This window comes from Vanacampus margaritifer, chromosome 4, assembly GCF_051991255.1.
Source record: "Vanacampus margaritifer isolate UIUO_Vmar chromosome 4, RoL_Vmar_1.0, whole genome shotgun sequence".
Classification (NCBI taxonomy): domain Eukaryota; kingdom Metazoa; phylum Chordata; class Actinopteri; order Syngnathiformes; family Syngnathidae; genus Vanacampus; species Vanacampus margaritifer.
This window is the reverse complement of record NC_135435.1, coordinates 25,788,959-25,811,930: the sequence shown is the minus strand read 5'-3', so window position 1 is coordinate 25,811,930 and position 22,972 is coordinate 25,788,959. Positions and strand designations below refer to the sequence as shown.

General features: G+C 39.3%; 2 protein-coding genes across 5 annotated transcripts; both read right to left on the bottom strand.

Moving 5' to 3' along the window:
- Nucleotides 1-2,942: 2,942 nt before the first annotated feature.
- On the bottom strand, nt 2,943-12,467 carry rbm26 (RNA binding motif protein 26). Of its 4 annotated transcripts, none has more exons than XM_077564443.1 (22): nt 12,016-12,467; nt 11,699-11,817; nt 11,472-11,590; nt 11,154-11,242; nt 10,793-11,064; nt 10,268-10,543; nt 9,958-10,197; nt 9,621-9,761; nt 9,386-9,526; nt 9,022-9,130; nt 8,773-8,932; nt 7,605-7,799; nt 7,254-7,355; nt 7,092-7,160; nt 6,910-7,008; nt 6,282-6,356; nt 5,470-5,640; nt 5,207-5,311; nt 4,751-4,954; nt 4,058-4,144; nt 3,685-3,798; nt 2,943-3,381 (listed from the first exon to the last, which is right to left on the bottom strand). In XM_077564443.1, the coding sequence occupies exons 1-22, from the start codon at nt 12,072-12,074 to the stop codon at nt 3,292-3,294; spliced, it is 3,036 nt and encodes a 1,011-aa protein (XP_077420569.1). In that variant the 5' UTR covers nt 12,075-12,467; the 3' UTR covers nt 2,943-3,291. The 4 variants fall into 4 exon arrangements, with proteins under 4 accessions (XP_077420569.1, XP_077420570.1, XP_077420571.1 ...); XM_077564444.1 differs by having other exon boundaries at nt 7,254-7,352; XM_077564445.1 differs by having other exon boundaries at nt 9,630-9,761.
- A 674-nt stretch (nt 12,468-13,141) lies between these two features.
- cyp27c1 (cytochrome P450, family 27, subfamily C, polypeptide 1) lies at nt 13,142-22,485 on the bottom strand. Its single transcript, XM_077563836.1, has 9 exons — nt 19,850-22,485; nt 18,413-18,603; nt 18,001-18,200; nt 17,693-17,902; nt 16,825-16,988; nt 14,759-14,925; nt 14,527-14,605; nt 14,132-14,335; nt 13,142-14,013 (listed from the first exon to the last, which is right to left on the bottom strand). Exons 1-9 carry the CDS (start codon nt 20,144-20,146, stop codon nt 13,894-13,896), a joined length of 1,632 nt encoding a protein of 543 aa, XP_077419962.1. The 5' UTR covers nt 20,147-22,485; the 3' UTR covers nt 13,142-13,893.
- Between the last annotated feature and the right edge of the window lie 487 nt (nt 22,486-22,972).

Here is a 22,972-nt window from a genome sequence, read left to right as displayed (position 1 = left end):
TATGGTTGAGAGTGGACTAAAGACTTTAGTATTAACCCCTTGTATTATTATTAATGAACAGTAAATTAAACTGTTTGTATAGGAATGTATTTTAAAAATGATTTCAGCATTACCATGGTAACTGCACTATTGTCACTTTTGAGAGATCACCCGTTTATGTCGTTTATGTTTTCTGACACCAAAACATTGATGTAATGTAAATTTCTTTGGGATCTGCACTCCATCAGAGGTCAGGTTCTTCATGGAGGTCAACTGAACAGAACTTGCAGCCAACAAGCTGAACGAGCAGACAGCCCTAGGTGGACTGAGAAGTAGACTAAAGCCATCATGAACAGAACGTGCATGTTGGTGTGAGGCAAGGCCTTCTTCACAGGAGTGCAGATGCTGAGCGAGAACAACAATGTGTCCCCAAAGCCACATGATGCTGAATGACGATGCTGATTATGATTTAGGGGTTGCTACTTTCGTTTCAAACTGTGCCTAGCTTTGTGGCCAGGGGCCCTGTGTTGTTTAAAGGGGTAGAAATACTAAATTAATCATGCTTTGGCTCCACTTGCTAGGGAGTGAAATTTGCTTATGGAAGCCCATGACCACATCAAATATTAATGTCTTTACAGAGGCCTGGCATTGTAGTGGTGGGGAGGGGGGTCAATGTGGAAAACACCTTCTTTATATTCTTACATGGTTGAATAAAGGACAAAAGGTTTGTAAATACACGTGAACAATCAATAATTTTGGATTCAGATATGACGATTTGTCAAAATTTGGTATTGTTGTATTTTATCTTAATTGGCATGCAAGGATGTTTTTGTGTTGTGAAAAGGCTTAGATGTTTCAAATGAATCTGAATAAATACACTGGAAAGTGTGTTATTTTATGCACTAGCCTAGATGCTGCATATACATACGAGCGTCTTCTCAAGCCCCTACGGGCCCCAATAAACAAACTTTTTAGTGACAAATAATAAGTTTGAACACAAATATCCCCTGTAGTCAACATAACTGAATTTTCAATCTTGCTCAACAGTAAATAAATAAATAAATTAATTAAATGTTTAGGTGACCCCAGAGAATATTGTATACATGTCAAAATGTCCAAAACTACCAGTGAAGAAAAAAATAGGAGGGAAGTATAAAGGAGAGAAAATGGGAGAAAGATCAAGGTCTAATTAGCGCTCCCTTTTGGTTTGTCCAATTAGATGTAGCAGCAAGTCACCTGTGTTTTTGAATTGTAACTTTGTAACACGTGTGGGAATGTGGCTAATTGTGTAAATCACACGGATGCCATGACAAATAAAATAACACCAGAGACAGCTCCAGGATTTTTTTTTCTTATCCGAGGGTTAAGGCGGGCTTGTCCTATACATAGGTGGGCTGAGACAATAAATTAAAATAGTCTCTCAAATATATTTTAGAATATCAAATAAAATGCTGGAGGGCAATAACTGGGGCTACACAGATTTCTGTCAGTGTCAGGGCTGTAGCCTGAAGTTCTGAACAATGCCAATGCATGTATACAAGCAAAAATCACTAGGCCTACAGCTTGTTTGAGCACAAATGAAGCTTGATGTTTCCTTTGTCTCGTGTATGTGAAGGTTTGGTGACGCCACAGTAGGTAAATGAGCTGGCGGAAGGGGGGCCTTTAACACCCCCTCTCACTGAGACGGAGGGATGAGGGTTAGCTACACTAGATGGTGGTGTGGAAAGCTTAAATGATGAAGGGCCAAAATTGTACAAGCACAAATCTGATTCCTCACAATTATATCTGCGAGCCAGACAAGCACCAGGGGTGGTCTGGGAACACTTGAAGTGCTGCATGCTGATTGGCTTATTTGTCCTCTTTTATCGAAGGCTGAGGAATTGTGGGAGCTTGTTCTGCGGGGAGTCTCTGTGGGTGCTGAGCCACCTCATACACACACCAAGTTTAGCAGCACTTAAAGTCACTGCTGGATTTATAAGCGAAAGGCCAAGCTGATCAACACAGATGACATAGCTTTGTGACTTGCGATTGTTCTACAAAATGTGTTTAAATTTGAAAACACACTTTATTTTTAGTTTGAAATAGCTATGACTTAATGTTCTGCGCAGTTATCAATTGAGTTATACACCGATCGATTTTTGTGAAATCTGAGATTGTTGTTTCCGAATATATATTCTCATACAGCATATATATATATATATATATTCTCATACAGCATATATATATATATATATATATATATATATATATATATATTCTCATACAGCATATATATATATATATATATATATTCTCATACAGTATATATATATATATATATATTCTCATACAGTATATATATATATATATATATTCTCATACAGTATATATATATATATATATATATATATGCTGTATGAGAACATTTTCTTACAATTTGTATATGGGAGCAAATAATCACAAGCTAAGGAAATAGGAAAATACATATATTTAATATAAATTAATTCCATATTAACAGTGCCAACAAGGTTTGACGTTTCTTAATTTCTTCTGGAAAGATCACCTGCAACAAAAATAAACATTCCAAGGATTTGATTCACATAGTTATACTGTTGTGGATACTGTACATTGTACTGTGCAAATGACTGAAATTGTTGATAGATCCTTACCTTGGACTGGAATCATTGACATATTGAAGGTTTCCTTACCAATCCCACAATTGCGGGATGGAGGAATTGTTCAGGAAGTTTGCTCATTAGGTGATCATTTTTTTGTTTTTTGTTTTAATGGTCAGTTACAGCTTTTTAAGGATTGCGCTTGTCTAACTGCCATACTTTTTTCCCCACCTGTTTTTGGCAGTTTTTCTGACCATTTCATTTTTTTTTTTAGACAATTCAAAATTAAAGCAGAGAAAGTAAGCTTTCGTACAAATTATCTGAACCCAGACATAATATATTTACATATGAACTTTCAACCAATCAATGTAACACTATTCTGAAAAAGCTTTATGGTCTGTCATTTTGTTAAACAGCATTACAGGAATTGTTTTCTCAAAGCAAATATTCAGCAAAATGTCACATGTCCAGAGAAACTAGTTATCCATATTACAAACGAAAAGAAAAACAATTCTACAATAAGAGCATTTTAAAAAAAAAAATGGTTGCATCTGGAATACATATTAAAAATCAAGTTGTTTGTTTCTTCAGCCAGTTACATCTGTGTGGTGTCAAGCCTAGGTGCCTTACCAGATTTATTAACAGGCATTAAAATAAATAAATTGCTGAACAACTGGTCATTGTTGCACTCAACTGCGAAATAACATTGAGATCATTTTCATCTGCGCCAGGAGCGAGGTTCGTTGTCGTCTTCTTCCTCGTCGTCATCCTGCAGCAAGGCATCATCGCTCAGGGACTCTTCGGGGTACTGCAGAGAAAACAAAAATTAGCAAGCTGAGAGCAGACAGTCCACATACAAACATTAAATATACATGCTGAAGCTAAAGAGATCCAATATAAGAGCTGGAAAACAAAAGCTAACCTTTTGTCATTGTTCTAAACTAGTACATCGTTCACTGACTGCACAGAAAAGTTCTAATCAGAGCAGCCTTGTGTAATGGCTCCCTCTTGTGTGCTATGATGGAATTACCACATTTGCCCTATATAATGTGGAATGCAATATGACAAATGTGTCTGTTGATCTGCAAGAGACAACAGATTTAGCACAAACCTCATCCTCATCTGGTTCTGCCTCATTCACATCAGCAGCATGCAGCGTCAAGACAGGCTTATGCCAGGCCAGGCGCAAATAGCGGTTGTTCAACTTGATGCCATGGAGGGCCGCCTGCAGGTGGGCAAAAAAAGGCATGCAAGATTAAAACACATTGAAGGGGGAAAAAAATTAAACACCACGAACAATGTGTCATTGCAGTGGTTCTTAATCTTGCTGGAGGTATGAACCCCACCAGTTTTCTATGCGCATTCACAGAATCATTTGAGTTGGGGTATGTCTTTTGACCTCTACCGAGCCCCTGATACTGACTCATCAAACCCAGGTTAAGAACTACTGCATTATTGCCAATAACATTTAGAAGGTGACTCACCTGCTCAGCCTCTGCTCTTGTCCTGTAGGTGATGACGGCAGACAAGCTGTTTTCATCAATCCGGCAATCTTCAATTTCTCCAAATTGCTTTAAAATTGTCAACATGGAACATCGGTCACTTCACAATCCGTCCAATGACAGAAACATCGCTCTATGTGCCACATTATGCATACATATTTACAGTTTAGGAACTTCAGTTTGGTTTAGAAACCATCTGTGATTGTTATCTTGGAGCCATGACATTTCTTACATTAGAAAACTCTCACGGCACACGACCAAACAAAAATAATACATGAAGTATATATGCATTCGTCACAGGCAGAATAACAAAGACATTACTAGTATTAAATAATTTTGAGACTAAAAATAAAATACAGTGGACGCCAGGATAATATGGCTTTAACGTGTTGTAAATTTACCAAGCTTATATGAAACATTTTTAACAAACATCATGCAAATCAACTTGCGATTGTGATTGGTTAGCTAGGATCCAATCATGAACCAGAAGTGTTGACATCATCCAAATTATGCATTTTAATGGTTTAGACACGCAAATGTTATGCCCACTGCAATCATCTATGGGTCCAAAGGGGATAATGTAACCAGTATGTGCATTGGTGGACTGCACATAATAGTGCATCTCGTAGACATCTACTGTCTTATTCTGAGTACTGTAGGAATAAGCAGACTTACAGCAAAATGTGGCAGCAGATGTACCCGCTCCATCTCTGTGAAAGCGGAAATCTCCAGAGCTCTGGGTCGATGGTCCACAACCACGTGCAGTGGAAGGCCTCTTCCCCGTCCTCTGGCACCTCTGCCACGGGCCCTCTGAGCGCCACGCCCTCGAGCTGAGATCCCGCGACCTCGGCCCGGTGTCAGCAGTCCCCTTTTAGCAGCCTGAACAGGGGCACGGGGGGCAAGCAAAATGAAATTGAAGTGAAAATATAACCATGTATGACTGGAAGTGAGAACTTTTTTTTTTGCTGTGTTTTGTTTAATGGTTGTGCTATTCTGAAATGCTTTATAATTCAATTTGAAGTCCTTTCAAAATAAAATAAATGTGTTTTTACTGATCACTCAGGTTTTCTTTTAAGAATATAGCAAGTCTTAAAAATTCTGGCAGCATATGCAAATTTAGCACAACTGTACCTCTATCTGCAACTGGGTATACTTAATCTTCAACAAAGCAGTGTCTTCTCCGGATTGAGTCTTCTTGTACAGGTCCAGTTCTGTATCCAGCAGTTCTCTCTGAGCCTGGGAGAAAAAACAACATTACATTATATTATCTTTGATAGAAATTGAAGGCAGACAGAATCAAAATCATGTCCAAATAAGGAAGAAAAACAAACAAATAAAAAAAACTGAATACAATAAGAGCTGAATGTTTGTGCTGAGCATTCACAAAGTATTACTTGGGCCTTGGTCTTGACTGTGGGCAGTAGATTGCTGCTGCTGCTTGAGATGCTTTTTATCTCCTCTTGTAGTTTGGTGATGCTCTTGGTTAAAGTGCCCAAGGTTTCCATGATCTTGGCTTTATCCTCTGCTTTCATTGTTTTGTTTTTCTCAAGTTTGGAGATCAGGAGCTGTGGCCAGCAGAGGCATAATTTGAGCATTTCAGGGCATAAGGTTGCATTAGCCAACAATCGTGTTTTGGAACATTTTAAAAGCAATTACTGTCGTCAAACACTGCATGTGACATCTTTAAGCTAAATACACATTAAACTTTTACAACTCCACAACTCACATATTACAAGTTATCTGATTGCCAATGTAGATTATTCTAATTTGGAATGTAACGGAAACTACTTCACTCAATGTTTTAAGGGATACTTGGACTCATTTAGCCATTTTCAGAAGCATTTAATTTGATTAAATTATTTCTCATGTACAATACCTTCAGAAACACATTTTGCCACTTGCTGTCGACTGAAAATGACATCAGAGGTGCTCCGAGCTCTAGTACAACCTATCACGGCTCACCTGTTTTCTGGGTTTGGTCATGTGACGTTTGCAAACTATGCTATGATTGGTCGTTACCTGAGCTCTGAGCTCATGTGATGTGATTTTCAGTCGACAGCAAGTAGAAAAGATGTGTTTTTAAAGGTATAAATTGTACATGAAAAATAACGAGGTTGTCAAATTAGTTATAGACAAAATAAAATTGTCTAATTAAATGTCTAAAATTCTTCAGCCTCCATCAGTACAATCATCCAGATGACCGTACCTTCTGTGTTTCAATGTGCTTCTCCAGTATTTCCTGCTTCTTCTTCCGCACATCTTGCTGTAGCCTTAGGGCTTCCTGTGAAAGTGTTTATCAGACAGGACATTATCAAATACTTGATGCTATTGAATGTTACAACTGCATTACAGTAGAGCGCAACCAATACCACTGGGCATTTCCCACTATACGTTCCGTTTATAGTTTACATTTCATTTCGGTGTAGCATGAAGTACTTCTCACTTCTACTAAAACCGTTACTAGTTAATAGAAAAACAACAAATCTTTGAAACGGTGTAATTCAGAGGTGAGGCATTCAGTCAACCAACCAGTCAATGATGGATGCCCATTTTGTTGACAATTGCCAAATGACGGGAAACTTTGAAATATTATATAAGTAAGTGGCTTTTTCGTCACCATGGACGGATGAAGTATTGATGGATTGACAATGACGGAAGGGGCTCCCGACTGTTGACAATTGACAAACGCTCAAAATTCATTGACGCGCCCACCTCTGGTATGATTATATTTATAAATATAGAATTATACTTCCATCATCCTACATTTCAAGAACAGGTACTGGCCGGGGGGTTTGTGACCCCTTACAGTCTTTTAGCACCATTTCCCTTCTCACCTGTTTTTTCTTCACAGAGTCGTCTTTGTTTTTTTGGGCAGCTTTTAAGGCTGCGGGATTGTATACAGTCTTTGAGAGGCCTGCCGAAGTTGAAAACACCTGAAATTGCATAAAATGTGAACACAAAAAAACCTTTATACAATATATAGGGAAACATGAAGATCTGATTGACTGACAGTTACCTTTTCAACAGGAACAGCAGGTTTGGCTGAGAAACCCAAACGCTCTTTCACTGACACCTTAGCAGGGTTCTGAATTAGTTGGAAGAGGGCGAAGGGGTTACATGTCATTACAAATACTATACTTTTGACAAGCAGACTCGCAGAACTCCCACAAATACGCACCTGAGAAGCTACACTGGAATCTTGTGAAGGCTCAGAGTTTGCAGCGAGAAGAGGCCCAAGGCGATCTTTGACAGACTGCTTCAACGACGTCGCCGAGGGCTGCTGAATGACAGAAAGATTTCAATAAATGCTGTTTAAAAAAAAAAAAAAGGGTTCTCAACCCATAAATGTTGTTGCTGGAAAATGTATTAATGGAATTGCTGTACTGTTTGGACATTAATGTGTACATAATCTGAAACAAAAAAATTCCAACTCAAACGATGCTAGAACAGTGTAGGAATGATAATTTGTGCAGTGAGAATTTCCCCCAACCTCAAGACTATGTTGATAAGACCAAAAATAATAGTTTACCATGGCTAGCTGTGACTGTAACTGCTGTACGTGAGGCAGACCCTGTCCTGGTCCATCACTTCCATTCTCCCGGAACCAATGCACTCGGATGAAGCGGTTATTGAGGACAGCCTCCGTGCTTTGTATGGCCCGCTTGGCCTCATCTGGGGATGCAAATTGGATCAGCGCACCCTCTGGGTCATTCTGGTAGGCCACCTTCGGAAATATAGAGCATATCTTAAAACATGGTAACAATGCAGAATAAATGGCACAAAAATAGTTGTGAAATTGTTATTTGAGGGATAATGCTTTCCTTAAAACTAACGGAATGAAACCTTAATGCTAAGGATTTGTGGATCCCCACTATTCGCACAATTTAGGGACCAAGACCGGCCACGAAGTTTCCCGGAGGCCCCCGTCCACACAGAAATGTGTTCCTGTGTATCTGTTAAGCTATTTTATTGTTTCAATGTTTCGTCCACATGGAGTTGGCGATCTCAAAAGATAGATCTCAAAACAGTGCCCTACACACACACATTTCCTGAAACGATGACGTAGTTTTCGCGTGACTGTGCACGAACATGGCAACAACGGCAACAATTGTGGATCGTGTTGGACGTTCTTTACCTTGACGGTGATATGGGCTTTCTTTTGCAAATTGAAGTTCTACCTCGTCCTAAATCTACACAAACGTCTCCTTTTCATTCCTGCCATTGCTGTTAATAAGCTAATTTTAATGTTTGGAGACTTCCTGTGGCAGCATTACAGTGCCACTTCAGGCCTTGAATATATACTACGGCATTTCAGCGCCTTCATGTGGACATATTTCTTGAAACGATTTTTATTTTATGGGAAACCTTTTAAAAATAATTCACAAAAAGATCAGCTTCATTTCTGCATTTACGAGCCCTAAGAGAGATAATTGCCTAAATTAAAGCTTAAAACATATGTAAATATAAACAGTATTTCAAACACTTAGTGAATCAAATGTCCATCTTAAACTTTATTTTGCAAAGATCCAACTATACACTGTAAAGAGAAATCACATTCTTTATATTTAAATGACATTGGCAGACACGTACACATGCATGCTCAAAAAATTAAATATTAGCTCATGGGCAGAATTGCTCACCTTTGCACCACCAGACAGTAGACAAACAAAAGAAACAGCAGTTAAAAGTTGACTTACTTGCAGGTTGACGATGGTCCCAAACTTGCTGAAATGTTCATTGAGTTTGCTGATGTTGTTGAGTTCAGAGGGTATTTGCCGAACAAGCAGCTTTGTGTTAGTAGAGTTGAAGGGACCCCTTCTGTGGTAGCCCAAGTGGTTGGGTTTGTTATAGTTAGGTCTGGGGAGCAAAAGAATAAAGTGTGTGTATGTGTGTGTGAAGCGACTTTTGTTAATCCCGCCACGGTAATACTCCACTTAACGTCTCACCTGTCAAACCAAGGTTTCTTGTGGAGAATGCCTCCATCATGTGAAGCAGCTGGTCTTTTCCTCAGGCCAGAATCCATAACAATTCTCATACTGTTGTTTGGAACTTTGTCTGAGGAAGGGCAAAGCCTAACTGAATGGTCTACATAATGCTGCTCAAAAAGACTTGACCATTACACAGGTAAGGCCATAAGACCATTAGGCCGTAATTATTATATACGCTGAAAATGTCGAACATGAATGGAAAATCTATTTTTTTTACATGTAATGATGTAAATTTATTCAAAATGTCTCCAAAAGCCATGTAATAAAATATATGAAATACTGATCCAGAATCAAATTATGTTTGCCATCAGATGAGGCCTACCTTTCTGTGGCTGGTCCACATCCCCCATAGTGAGGCCAATCAGGTTGGGCCTCTGGGCATTGACCCGGTGACGGTACATTGGCCTGGAGTTACTCGTGATACTGGGAGCCTCAGGGTTGTACACATCAGTCTCATACGTATCTGGCGAATAGAGTACAACAAGAAACGGTGTAACTAATATTTATGTCAATAGGTTGCAAAGGCATTAAAGAGCGAACAATCAAAGTCACACAACTACTATTACTTGAGGAGAAAAGTGGTGTAGGCATTGAAGAGCGCATGCCAGAGGTGACAATAGTGGGAACAGCACTCGTAATGGAATTTGGAGGAGCATCCATTCCAGATGGTTGAAGTGGAGGAAGAGGTGGCGGTGGTCCTGAAATGGCAGAAAAATGTAAAGACCTATAACAGGCGGAAATAATTCTGTACTTAAGATGTTGTTATTGACTGTCAGGAGAGGCATATCAAAATAAAATGTAACTGTAACCTTTTTAGACAATGTTCAAAATTTCGCTCAAAATGCAAGTGCTTATTCTCCAGCATGTTGAGGATTTTCATGTTATATTTCTTACCTGCAACGGGCGGAAGGCTTGGTGGAAGAGTGCCTGGTGGAGGTACAGGAGGCCCAAGATTCACAGGTGAGGGGTTCATTAGTGGTGGAGGTGGAAGGCCTGGGGGCGGAGGACCGTCCACACCCGGGATGGGTGGAGGTTGGAAGGGCAGCATATTGGGCAGACCGACATCCTCCACTACAACTGGGTCACTGCCATGGTCGAAAGGGCACATGTCTCCTCTCATGCAGAAGCCTTTTTCTGAAGGACAGACATGACACCATTACCAAAATAATGTCTACATGGGTTTAATGAGCGCTGTTTTCCTCACCATCATAGTCACGGCACCGTTTTCTCGGTTGAGGAGGGGGCCCCCTGAAAGGGCCGCGATCCACAGGGTGCTCTGGGTGGAAATCTGACCAGCTTTCAGTTGTGTTGTTGCTGTGATGATGAGTGGGCGCGATGACTGTAATGGTACTGCTCAGTGTTGGCACGGGGAAATGGGAAGTGGTTGTGGTGGAAATCAGAACAGCCGGGGTGTAAGCCTCAGTTCCTTCCAACCTGTCCGGTCGATCGTGATCATACTTCAACTTCCCAGGATCCCGTTCTGTAAACGAAGAGTGTGACGCATTACAGTGAAACCTGAGTTACAGAAATTAAACCGAAACTAATCATTTGAGTGCAAACAGCTTGATATTTGAAGTTATTAATAAGTGTTGCCAGGTATCCGAAGTATTTCTTTCTATTCAGGGCAGAATGAGCCACTATCACAACTGGAATAGGCCAGTTCCTAATGCTGGTATTTAATGCATTTTCTTTCAGCAAATATCTGCACTTGCAACAATCACTGTCTTACCTCTACTCCTGCTTCTTGAACGAGTTCTGCTGTGTGGAGGACTCCCGCTTCGGGCTCGATCCCGGTCGCGGTCTCTGTCCCGGTCTCTGTCCCTGTCTCGCTCACGGTCTCGATTACGATCCTTGCTCCAACTCCGGCTTCGGCTACGACTGTAACTACGACTGCGACCCCTCCTCCGATTGTAGCGATCGCGGTAAGAGTCCCTTCTGGGTGGGTTGCGGTCATAATCCCTCTTCCTGGAACGGTCATCTCTTTTACGATCATCTACTCTCCTAATAATTTGGATTACAACAACATATATCATAGGCAGTTAAAGATGATACGAAACATTACATGTAAAATTGACATTTGCTGCACACACCTGCTATCTCTACTGTAACGAGAACTTGGAGGAGGGCTGTTATTCACTCTTCGAGAGAACTTTTTGTCACGTTCTTCTTCCCTGTTTGCCTGAACAACAAATGTGATGCATGTTAGGCCAAATTGCAATTTTACATTACAAAGGTGAAAATAAAATTTGATATACAATTTTAACAATCAATAGAGACATGCTAAATAAAGGTGAAACTATGATATGCGTCTGGTTGTCCCTTCTTTTCATGTGATACAATTAGGAACACATTTATCCATCCATCTTCCAAACCACTTATCCTCATTTTATGATAAAAAAAAAAGTTACCTCCTCTTTTTTCGCCTCATCTTTATCAACCTTGGCCAAAGTGGGTGGTGGTTCCGTCCGAGGCAGGTAGCTTTTGCTGTCTATAGCATCAAACAGCTTGTCCACAAATTGCTGAGTCTCTGGAAGATAATTTGATTCAATAACAACAAAATAGTCAATATAAACCATGTTGAAGATCAGACAATAGTTGTTGCTGGACAAATTATTATTATAAGATCAATAGGTACCCTTCTGGAGAAACACGTCCAACTGGTCAATACACAAGGCTTTTAGTTCTTTTTCACTTTTGTCTTTCTTCACCAGGGCAACAACATACTTGGCGAGTGCTGATGGGTCTGCATCGCAGCTACAATAGTAGAACAAACAACTTTAAAATGAAAGCAGCTCTTCGGGGATAATATAGACGTTATTAAATAAATGAACTATTAATGCCATCCACACTTTTCTGCGGTGTAAGTGTATGCTTGTGGAACAAAATCTCATTCACACCGAGTTAACTACAGTGTAAACTTAGTTGCAGCTAACAGCTAACGTTTCTACTTACATGGGCTCGAGCGTGTCAGACAGCCATGTTTTCAAAGCATCCAGATTTTCTATTATCATTTTATATCCAGCCGGAAATTGTTTCGTCACCACTGCCCGGATTGATTATACGCTTCGATGAAGAATGGACATTTGCTGAAGTGGCCACTTTAGTCTTTAGTTTAAGCTAAGGTGCTAAACGCGCCGTTAGCTTAACTCAGCGGTAACAATGCTGATTGACTTAGCATAAGTCCCAGGCCGCAAAACGTGCTATCGGAAGCCTGTAACGCGACTGTTACGGATTCACGTCTCAGGTGCGCCTATGTATCAACCGTTTCCACTAACTTGACTCTAAATTAGAATTAAAATTAACCAGTTAAAAAATGCAGGTGATTTGCACGCTGAACGTATCACTTTTTTATTTACGCCCCTCGGTAGCTAACGTGCCTATCTGACTATTTACTTCCGCTTTTGATCTCGTTGACAGCGATCGCGAGATCGGCGTTTCATAAGGATGGATTTGTCATCGCCATGGGATACGGCAATGTAAAATGAACATTGCGGGGAAACAATAAAATCATCATATCAGCCTCTAGAATGACTGAAATGTTAATGTTAATATTAATGTTAAGGAACTAAATGGGCAATATGCATTTAAAACTAAGCTATACAAATGTAGTCATATGTATATTTGATCATAGGATTTTTGTCGTGTCTATTATGAATAATTCAAATTCACCTCTTTGCACGCTTCAAACAGTATACATTTAACATATTCTGACGGGGAAAAAATATATTTTTTCAAATCAGAATTCCATTATATTTTTGGTTTCCATTTTTACTAAAACTATGGTAAGAGCAGTTAAAAAACGCACACACACACACACACAAATCCGATAAATACAAATACATACTTCGTTAAGAAAATATTTTAAAAAACAAATCATATTTCAAATAATTATTAGATTATATTTATGGTTTCCAGTTTTACTGAAGCTACAGTAAAAAATAATAATAACAAAATTCGAAATATATAACATTGTTCTATTTTCCTCTAAGCAAATTTGTGAGAATCTTAACCCCTTCCTTCGTTACATATTTTAGCTCTAAAATAGATAGACTTATACATCAATAAAAACACCAAACTGTTTGTCCTGATACAGTGCATACAGAAACACATTCCTACATTTTATTTGTTTCACAGTTGTGACTCTTTACAAATAACTTCCATCTATTGCTCCATTAATAACTGTTTCTTTTTCATAAACATACATACTGTACATACATTCTAGCATACTGATTCAACCATTTCTGATTGAAAAGGGAATAAAAATTTATAGGTATGTAGGCTACTTGGTAATGATTTTTTTTTTAATTAAAAAATAAAGTAACACAGACAACAGTCAGCAAAGTAAGGGAATTACAGACATTGCTATGAAAAAAGTTAATTTCCAATACATTCACTGTTTACCATCAACATTCACCGTGAATCTCTTTGTCAAAGCCAGGAAGAAAACAGTACATGTGTAAATGTGCTGAAAATTATACCAGACAACATTTGCATTGATTTTCAATGGTACAGTGTGATTATGTAGATTACAGTTCATGTTGCACTTGATATTTTTTATAACAGAAAACAGGATTAATGATAGGATTCACAGCTGTAACAAAATGCAGTGTTTTGGTATAAAAAGGAAAAACATATAATTAGCTACAGTATTTGACGATATATTATTGGTCCAGTAAGATGTGTGTCCTTCATTTGTTGCCCGTGTAAAACCTCAGTAGAAACATTGGACGATGTGCAGAAAACAGTCTTGTGAGACTAAAAAAAATAATACATATGTATACATGAAAAATGTACATACAGTACAGTAGAATTTACCAAGAACTTGTTCGCCTAATTTTTTCTGTCAATGAACTGTAGGTGGATAGGCTCTGCAGGGCAAAGAAGACCATGGGTTTTGGCCTTTACTTCAGCAGTGAGAGGAGACGTGCCAATGTGAAACCTTTGGATGAGCTACAGTATATAACAAGACAAGAGTGAGAAGTGTGCACATTTGCATTCATGCAAAACATGGTTCTTTGAATACAATACATTAAATATTTGTGTTGCCAAAAGTGGGTTTATTTCTTACCCTGGTCAGAACTAGATGCATTTCTAACTCAGCTATTCTCCTGCCAATGCAGCTCCTGATACCGTAGCCAAAGGGAATGGAGCCAAAGTTGTCAATACGATCTGAGGAATCTTTCCTTATCCAGCGATCTGGTCGGAAGTCTAAAGCATCAGCAAAGTTCTCGTCGTCCAAGGAAGTGGAGTAGTGACACAGAGCCAACTGAGTCTAACAAAGTGGGGGAGAGAAAGCTATTGAGAACAACTGGACTGTATTGGTACGACAAAGATGCATGAGTAATGCAGGATCACATTACAACTGGCTGCACTGTTTAAAAAAAAAAAAAAAAAGACTAAATTTTCCTGTAGCACATGCTAACCCTACAAGACACACATGTATAACGTCCACACGAGTCGTACCCCTTTGGGGATGTAGTATCCGCCCACCACCATGTCATCTTGGGTAATCCGTCCATTGCCTGGGAGAACTGGAAAAAGCCTGCTCTCAGGGAGGAGCACACAAAGACTGTTATTCAGCACCACACTTTTACAATAGGACTTAAAGATAATACTGTACTAACAAACATGTTTAATTATGCGTAGAATGTGACTACAGAATTAGTTAGAGTTGTTTGTAGCATGCAATGTGCACCTGAGAGTCTCTTTGACCAGGCCTCTGATTAGAGGCAAGCGAGACATGTCTTCGGCCACGGCAACACCTCGGGGTCCTAAAGTCCTCGCCACCTCCTTGTAGATTTGCTCTTGGATTTGAGGGTGCCGTGCTAACAGATAGCTGGCCCATGACAGGGTGAAGGATGTCTGGGAAAATATGTAAAGTAAGACCTTGTTATATTTGGGAATCTTTTTTGAAGTGTGGAATGTTTTACTAAAGTCTATTACATTTGTGGGAGAAGTTTCGCAAGCAGTGACTGCTGATATAAGAGCTTCTATCACGTTGCGTAAGTGTTCAGAAAGTGTGAGGGGCTTTTGAGTGGGGGGTGCGGGGGCTTTTTTTTTCCACGTGCTGAGCAGACACCAGCTGCACTGCTGTCCTTTAGCCCTCTTGTCATTATTCAACATATACCTTAATTAGATGTGCTAAATCTAGCCACAATTTTTGTTCCATTGCTGGAATAAAAATAGTCACGTTTCATGTTAAACACTAAAATAGGCTCACACAAAAACTAAATATTTCTTCTGACAACCACCCAAACATCATTTATATTACATTATTGCTCACTCCGCTAAAATTTCACAGAAAGAAGTAAGTTTACTCTCATGTATGTGTCATCTTCCCATAGTGGACAGATTGCCCTAAAATCTCACTTCCTGTCTTTCCATCCAGCCTTCTTGTGACTTTCCCACCCACGTATGTAATGACGCTTACAGATTATTCACTATGAATAGAGCCTGGAGATCAGTATGGGATCACTGTTTGACAACGGACAAACAAACCTTTATCCAGGCCATTCTTTTCATTTGGTAACTTTCCAGTCACCAGCTTACAGCCTTTCCAATTCTTTCCTCTACACACCCCACACCCCTCCACCCCCATTTAGCACCCTTGCTGATCATCAAGGCCAGCTGGCAGAGACGCTGGCAACACCTGCGACAAAGGCCAAGGGGAATCATATAACAAAGGCCCATCCAAATTCATATTCAAAGGCCTTCCTTTCACTCCATCCCCCACAATCTCCGATTTTCTTGCATCCATCACATCTTTACTCCCCCACTATGAAAAAATGGCTCTTAAGATTCTAAGAGAATCTGGCCCACTCCGTTCCCATTAACCCAGCTCACCTCTGCCCAATCTGTGCCATAACTCTAGCTGTTGCTAACATGTCTTGACAGCTCCTGTGTTTGCTGAGTAAAGGCACAGCGCAGTTAAACCCTCCCCTACCAGCACATGGCCGTTGCAACAAGTTCAACAAAAACACACATCCTTTTATCCTGCTGCCCCCAGATGAGCACAAAACACTCTGGGCCCATAATTTGGAAAATTCGGACAGTACCCCAAACAAATTAGGCAGTAGCTGTGCAGATGTACACATTCCTATTCTTATCCCAGACATGGATGAATCGACACTGTTGAAAAGAGATGACTCAAATTTGTATTGTGACATAGTCCAGGATCTTTTTCCCTGTGTTGTGGCATAATTAATCAGAAAGTCTTACAAAAGTTATATACCGGACATAGATCTGAATATAGATCATTGCCGTGCCCTTAAGTCATTGCTTTTCTTCATCGGAGCATTTTTAAAGCAATACATCATTTGTTTTACCAAATAATGGTGAACATTTCATAACGATAATGCCCTATAACAATTGTATCGGTGCAAGTGCTATCTAATTATGGCCTCATGTGAAAACACATGAAGTCCAAACACAGATGTCTGAAGAGAGAAAAAAAGACAAAAGCCCCCCTGTGTAGATCTAACAGACACAGACCAATCACAAGAAACCAAATCAGACTGAGAACAAGTTTGTCATGGGGGGGTTCTGTGGAACACCCCCCACCACCACTATTGACTATTTGACCTGACGCTGGCACAACCACACAGGCAAGATGTGGTTGTGAAACGCCACCTTTGAAACTTAACGCTGACTCAGTCGCATACACACTCACAAACACACACATGTGATTCCTTCATTTGCCGCAAAACCCCATATTGATAGCACCACTACATTCCTCAACAGTGCGGATTGACTATCACACACCGTGTCCACCCCTGCAAGTAACATCTCTGTTGCGTTGGCATAGATTTCCTCCATGCTCATCTCCTTTGTGATGAGCATGTGTGTGAGCAGTCCTCCCTTCACCTCCTCTCCCCGGTTAAATTGGGCCTTGAGCTCATTGAGCCTCTTGTCAATGTGATTTTCACCTGGAAGTAGAGAAACAAAGAGAAGGTGGGATGAATAGAACAGGGGAGTTGGGGCAACAAGAGAAGGGAAGTTGAGGGAAGGTAATGAAAGAAAGAAACGGGAGAGAGCAGGTTATGTAATGGAACCCATACTCCCACAAACTCATTTTGTAAGGAATTTTACTTCACTTTCACAATTCCCAATTTACAAATGAATATCTGGGAGTATGCATATTCTGATACAAAAGTGTCAAAGTCATTTTTATCCCCCAAAAAACACTATATACTGTATTTGTATAATCACTTCATCATATCGTTACATATAAAAAATAGTTTAGAAATCAGAGGACTTGGAAAATCGTTTGTTTAACTATGATTAACTTTATTAATGCTTTCTAAATCGCAACATTATTAAAAGTAAAGACACTTTGCAACATTGTTACAGAATTTACCAAGAAACGTGAAATAAAACCACATGATTTAATTTAGAGGGCCACGTAAAAATGATGTGACGTGTTAGATCTGGCCCCAGGGTCTTAGATTTGACACCTGTGCTCTAAATAGAAACTCTTTATTTGCTAAAAAGTTAACCTTAATAATAATACTAATAATAATACTTTGTTTGTAGTTACTTGAACAAACTGTACTATCGCATGCATATATACTGTAGCAAAATGCACTGTGCATGCCGGTGCCTCCAACATCACACGATGTTGCTGACTTACTGAATTTGAAGAGACCATCCCAAGAGAAGCAAAACTCCTCCCAAGGTTTTGGGATGATGGTCCGCAGCCAATTGGGGATGGCTCCAGCATACATAGTGGTCTTGAAGGAACTGAACATGAGGTGCAGTGCACTGATGTAGTTTTGAGTTTCCTGGGGAATCTCATTTTCCAGACAGCCTAAACGACACTCGAACAAAATGGCTGCCATAGCTGTAAAGACAAAAAATAAATAACAAACATTTCCAATTGCATATTGGGGCATATAGCAACCTCATCTCCTACATCACAAAACTGCATTCTGTACTAACCTTCCATGGCATATTTGAAGAAGAGGTCATTAACGTTGAGCACAGTTGCTCCATCCACCTCCAAGCTCCGTACGATACAAATTCTCTTGATCAGATCGTCTACCACCTTGTTAATGTCTTCAGTGAAGACTGCCACATCACGGGGGCGCATGATGAGCTGCCTAAGGACACTTCTCATTTTCAGCCAATGCTCTCCTTCCCTGTAGAAAATAGCAATTTGATGCTTTGTATTAAAGACCTTTACTCTATAGGGAGCAATAGGAAAATTGTAGGTATAGTTATGTCAAATTGTTCAGATACAAATAGTGCTGAAAACTGGACCACAAATTCATGATTTTTCTGCTTAACCCAGTAATGTGTACTGGGCATAATCTATTATTTCTGCCACTTGATTGAAAGAACAACTACTCACGCTGAGATGAGGCCTGTTGAACGTCCCCTCAAGTCTCTGTACTCTTTCCAGGAATCCATGTTGGCTCTCTGAGGGGCCACACCTTCCGCCCTCAGCACCTCAGCCACCAGATCCCGACTGGCGATGGAGACCACCAGTTTGGGCCCAAAACGGGATTTGAAAATTTTCCCAAATTTCTTTGTGTGCTCCATCTATGAAACATTGACAACCATTATCAGATGCTGACAGCATTATTCTTGTTTGGCCATCTTGATTTTAGATGTGTTTTTAAAGTTATGGAAAGCTGTATACTATCACTTTGTCAGATTTAATGATAAATGATATGTATATTTATATAATATAATTCCTACACTCGCAGAAATGATTTATGGCAGAGGTATTTTTATGCATTTACATCTATTTGATTCTATTTAAAAACTCAGAGTTTTTAAATGAATGCATTAAAACTAAATAAATCTACATACTTTAATCAATTCTAAAATTGATTAAATGTAATTAGTTAATATTTGCTAATGTGGTTTAAATAATCAAAGTGGTAAAACAAACAAGATTGTGCTGTTTAAAATGTATGTGATTGGTTTTCATAGGAGTTATGAGAAGTGAAATGAGGAAACCTGAAATGATTTAGTGCGCGGTCTGCCGGAAATTAAAGACGAAGAAGAAGATTACTACACTACCCTTCTAATCTTAAGGCACTTGAGTGTAGTACCCTTCTAATCTTAAAGCACTTGAGGATAGTACCCTTCTAATCTTAAAGCACTTGAGAGACGCAGTCGTACATGTATTGGTAAGTAATCCGTACATGTGTTGATAAGTAATCCGAGACAATCCATGTATAATTACTCCTAACTGTGTATAACTTTATAACTCATCACATCAATATCAGTTCATTTATGATCAAGTAGTCTATAGAGTACTTTTCAAGAAGAATATCACATTCCCCAATCTATAACAACACTCCACACAACTCATGTGCAAATGTATGTGCCACTCACAAATTGAGCATTATGTTTTCACAGTTGTACAATTGTAACATATGAATGTATGTATTAGCTGCCCATTGTGTTTATCTGAAGGCTGCAATAAGCCAATTAAGAAGAAATGAGCAATGATGGATTGACAACGGGGCCAGAAGGAGATGTAGCCCCGTCAGAAATCTGTGTAGCCTTAAGATCTTCCAGTATTTTATTTTATATTTTAAAATGTATTTATCCATTATTGTACCAAGCCCCCCTTTAGCGCCAGAAGAAAAAAATCTGGAACTTCCTGTATTGTCATGGTTACGTGAATCAAAAGAACACAGTAGGCATGAGTTACAAAAGTGTTCATTTACTTTTGTTTACCCACATTGTCTGGAAATATAATAATGGACAATTCGCGTCATGCGCTTTTATCCAACATCCTGAGAACAGTTGACCAATTTTTAGATGCCATTACCTGAATTTGATGAATCCTACTAAAACCGTCTCTCCAGAAGAACTCGACGAGGTTGGACGTCATGCTGGGACCGGGCATCTCCTTCAAACTTTTAACTTTTATGTTTTTGCTTGCGAGCTGCCCTGCTGTGATGAGACCTGGGGACACGTTGTCCTCGTCTGTTGACGCCGGGATCCCAAAAACCTCGCTGGCTGCCGACTTGTGCAAAGAACGCAGTGTGACCACCAGATGCTGATTCAGATGATCGCCGTGCAAATACTTCCCAAAAGCTGCCTTCAAATTATTGAGAACGGCCATTTTTGTGACCCGTGCGTAAAAGCTACCTCAGCGGCGTGCAGTAATGTGAAGTTGCTGTGCTCGTGTTGTGAAGCGCTTTTAAAGGGAGCCCTGTACAACTTAAATGAAAGAAGAGGATTGGATGGCCTCAGGAGACCTCTGTATACGGATGTGGGAGTTTCCTTCACCCTCTAAAAAGACTGCTGGGCGAATCCTTTCTTTGAGAAAATGAGGGGTATTATTACAACATTTAAAAAAAAAAAAAATCAATCAGCATGTGTGCATCCGCACCTATCAAGCACGCACAGACTAGGATTAACGCGCACATAACCAAGAAAGTTGGAAGCTGCATGAGCACATTTCTTACGCACACTTTGGGAATGTGTTTGTAAGATTCTTGGAATCGGTACTGTGCTTTTACTAAGCTATTAGTTAAACGAGATTTTTATAGCCTAACATTTTAAAATAGCTCATCACTGTTTTTCATCCTCATGGTTACTTAATCAAAGTCAAGCGCCCTTTAAACAAAAACACTTAAAGCTGCCATAAAAGTTGAATATTGGTAATATTATGATGTGTGCTTTCTATTTAAGTGATGTGATCTATCCTCTGTGCAGACATGTGAATTCAAATACATCTAATCAACTCATTCCAAGCCAAGTGGCCTCAAGTGTTAGAAGACAGGACACAAAAACAGGATTCACAGAGAGCAGAACCCCTTGGTCTGGCAAAAAAAATGAATGGGCAAAGGTGGACACTTTCCCACGCTCACTTCTTTGGCACATTACACAATGCACGAGGCTATAGATGCCATTCTTGATGTCCTATATTGAAGAAAACTGTCTTGACTTTTAAAGCAAAAACAAAGCAGTAATTAATACCCCAAAATCTCATTCTAAACATTCCCATATGCTAAGTGAAAATAAATCCTGTCTTTTGTCACCCAAAGAATTTCACACCTTGATTTTCTATAGTTGACTTATAAAACTAAATCAGAAATCTACTAAACCTATTTATTGACTGATTCACAGTTGTTGTGTGTTTTTACAGCGTTTTACAAAATCAGGTTTGAATGTTGTTCTAAGGTTCCATAAGCATTCATGTAATTATATCAACTATTTTTTGTCTCTGTTTATAAGTCAGTCTACTAACATTCAAATGGTTGTTTTCAATACTAAAACCTGTAGTTTTCCCCCCATAATATTATCAAATATTTTGTGATGGTCAGCCATCATGAGCTTCAGGAACATGATGCTAAATTATCCCTGCAGTGGGCAGCATTAAATAGTGTCAGATGTTATTCAGGTCTTCTTCACTGACTTTCTGGACCATCTGAATCTGTGCTCTGTAGCCTCTCACCTTCCTGTGGTCAAAGATCAAAGAAGTGTCACAATTTTAACCAGCTTGTAGTGCGAGAAAAGTGGATTGATGCCCTTGCTTAAAAGAAGACACTTTGCTGCTTGGTATTGCATCTAGACTGTGTCAACAGCACCAGATATGGAGCTCATGATCCCTATTTGAAAACTGTTCCGGAAACAAAACAGAAACGCTAGCAGACGCTAGTTACTTGCCTCAGCAATACACCCCATCATGCGATGATGTTGGTTAAGAAACGTGGAAAGCCAAGAGCCGAGTGTATTTCCGTCATGTCTCATGTAGTGAGTCCAACTCACTTGCTCTTTCGACATGAGGCGTATTTTATTCAGCAACTCCAGAAGATACCTTGTGTAACATCAGTTTTATTTTGGCTTATTTGCCGGGAAGCTGTATCACTAATGATAATGCACATCAGTATAAAACTATATAATAACGTAATAATAATTAATATGTTTGTGAGGATTGGAGACTAGTTTCATTGGAAAATTGAGCAGGAGTCTACAAGTTGCTTTATGTTCTAATTAATTTACTCTTGATTTGGAAAGAAAAATATTTCACCAATATCCAACATGAAACACTAATACCATCTAGTGGCAAAAAAACTGCTATCCACATTTTGCCTCAACACAAATCCACGACTCAATGTTTTACAGTTTTAACTGTATCTTTTAAACTTCAAATAACGTTATGAGTCATTATAAAATTACCGTATCAATTAACTAATAGATACAACAATATTTGGATGAGGTAAATATATTTGTCCACTTTTATGTTAATTAATAAGAGCATGAAAAACTTGAAAAAAAAGTTTTATTGTATATTTAGAAGATATAAAATCTGCAAACCATCATTTGTGATTAATCACGACTTAACTATGGAAATAATGTTACGTCAAATTACGATTGAAAATTCAATGTAGCACATTGAAAAAGTAACAAGTTTGATTGATTGATTGATTTAATTTCCTATTTCAAATGGCTGCTATATCATGACACTAAAACCCCTGGTAGCCCCCGCCCTTTGACCAGTGCTGCCCCTTTGTAATTGTAAATGTGTGTGCTATGTTAATTTTGAAATGTAGCGCAGTCACTTTCATAATACAGTACGTGGATTATGACGTTTTATACCTGTTATGAAAGCCCCGCCCCCATTATAAAATCACCCACATGTCTTGTATGTATCATTCTTAACTGCATGTCTAAAGTTTCAAAAATCCGTATCAAAATCGGAAAGGAATTCAACGAGTTAGTCCCGGTTAAAGATGGCGGCTATGTTTGCACGTCGTCAAGCAGCTCAGGCTCTACTTAGTGGTAAATTATCTCTATGTACCAAGCCCTCGGCCCTAGTAGTGCAATCTTGAGGTAATCAGTAAAGTAAATAACACCACACAGCACACAGAACGATTCAGCGGAGACCGACGGAGCCGATAAAATGTGCAGTGCTGTACTGTAGTTAGCGTAGATGAGTCGC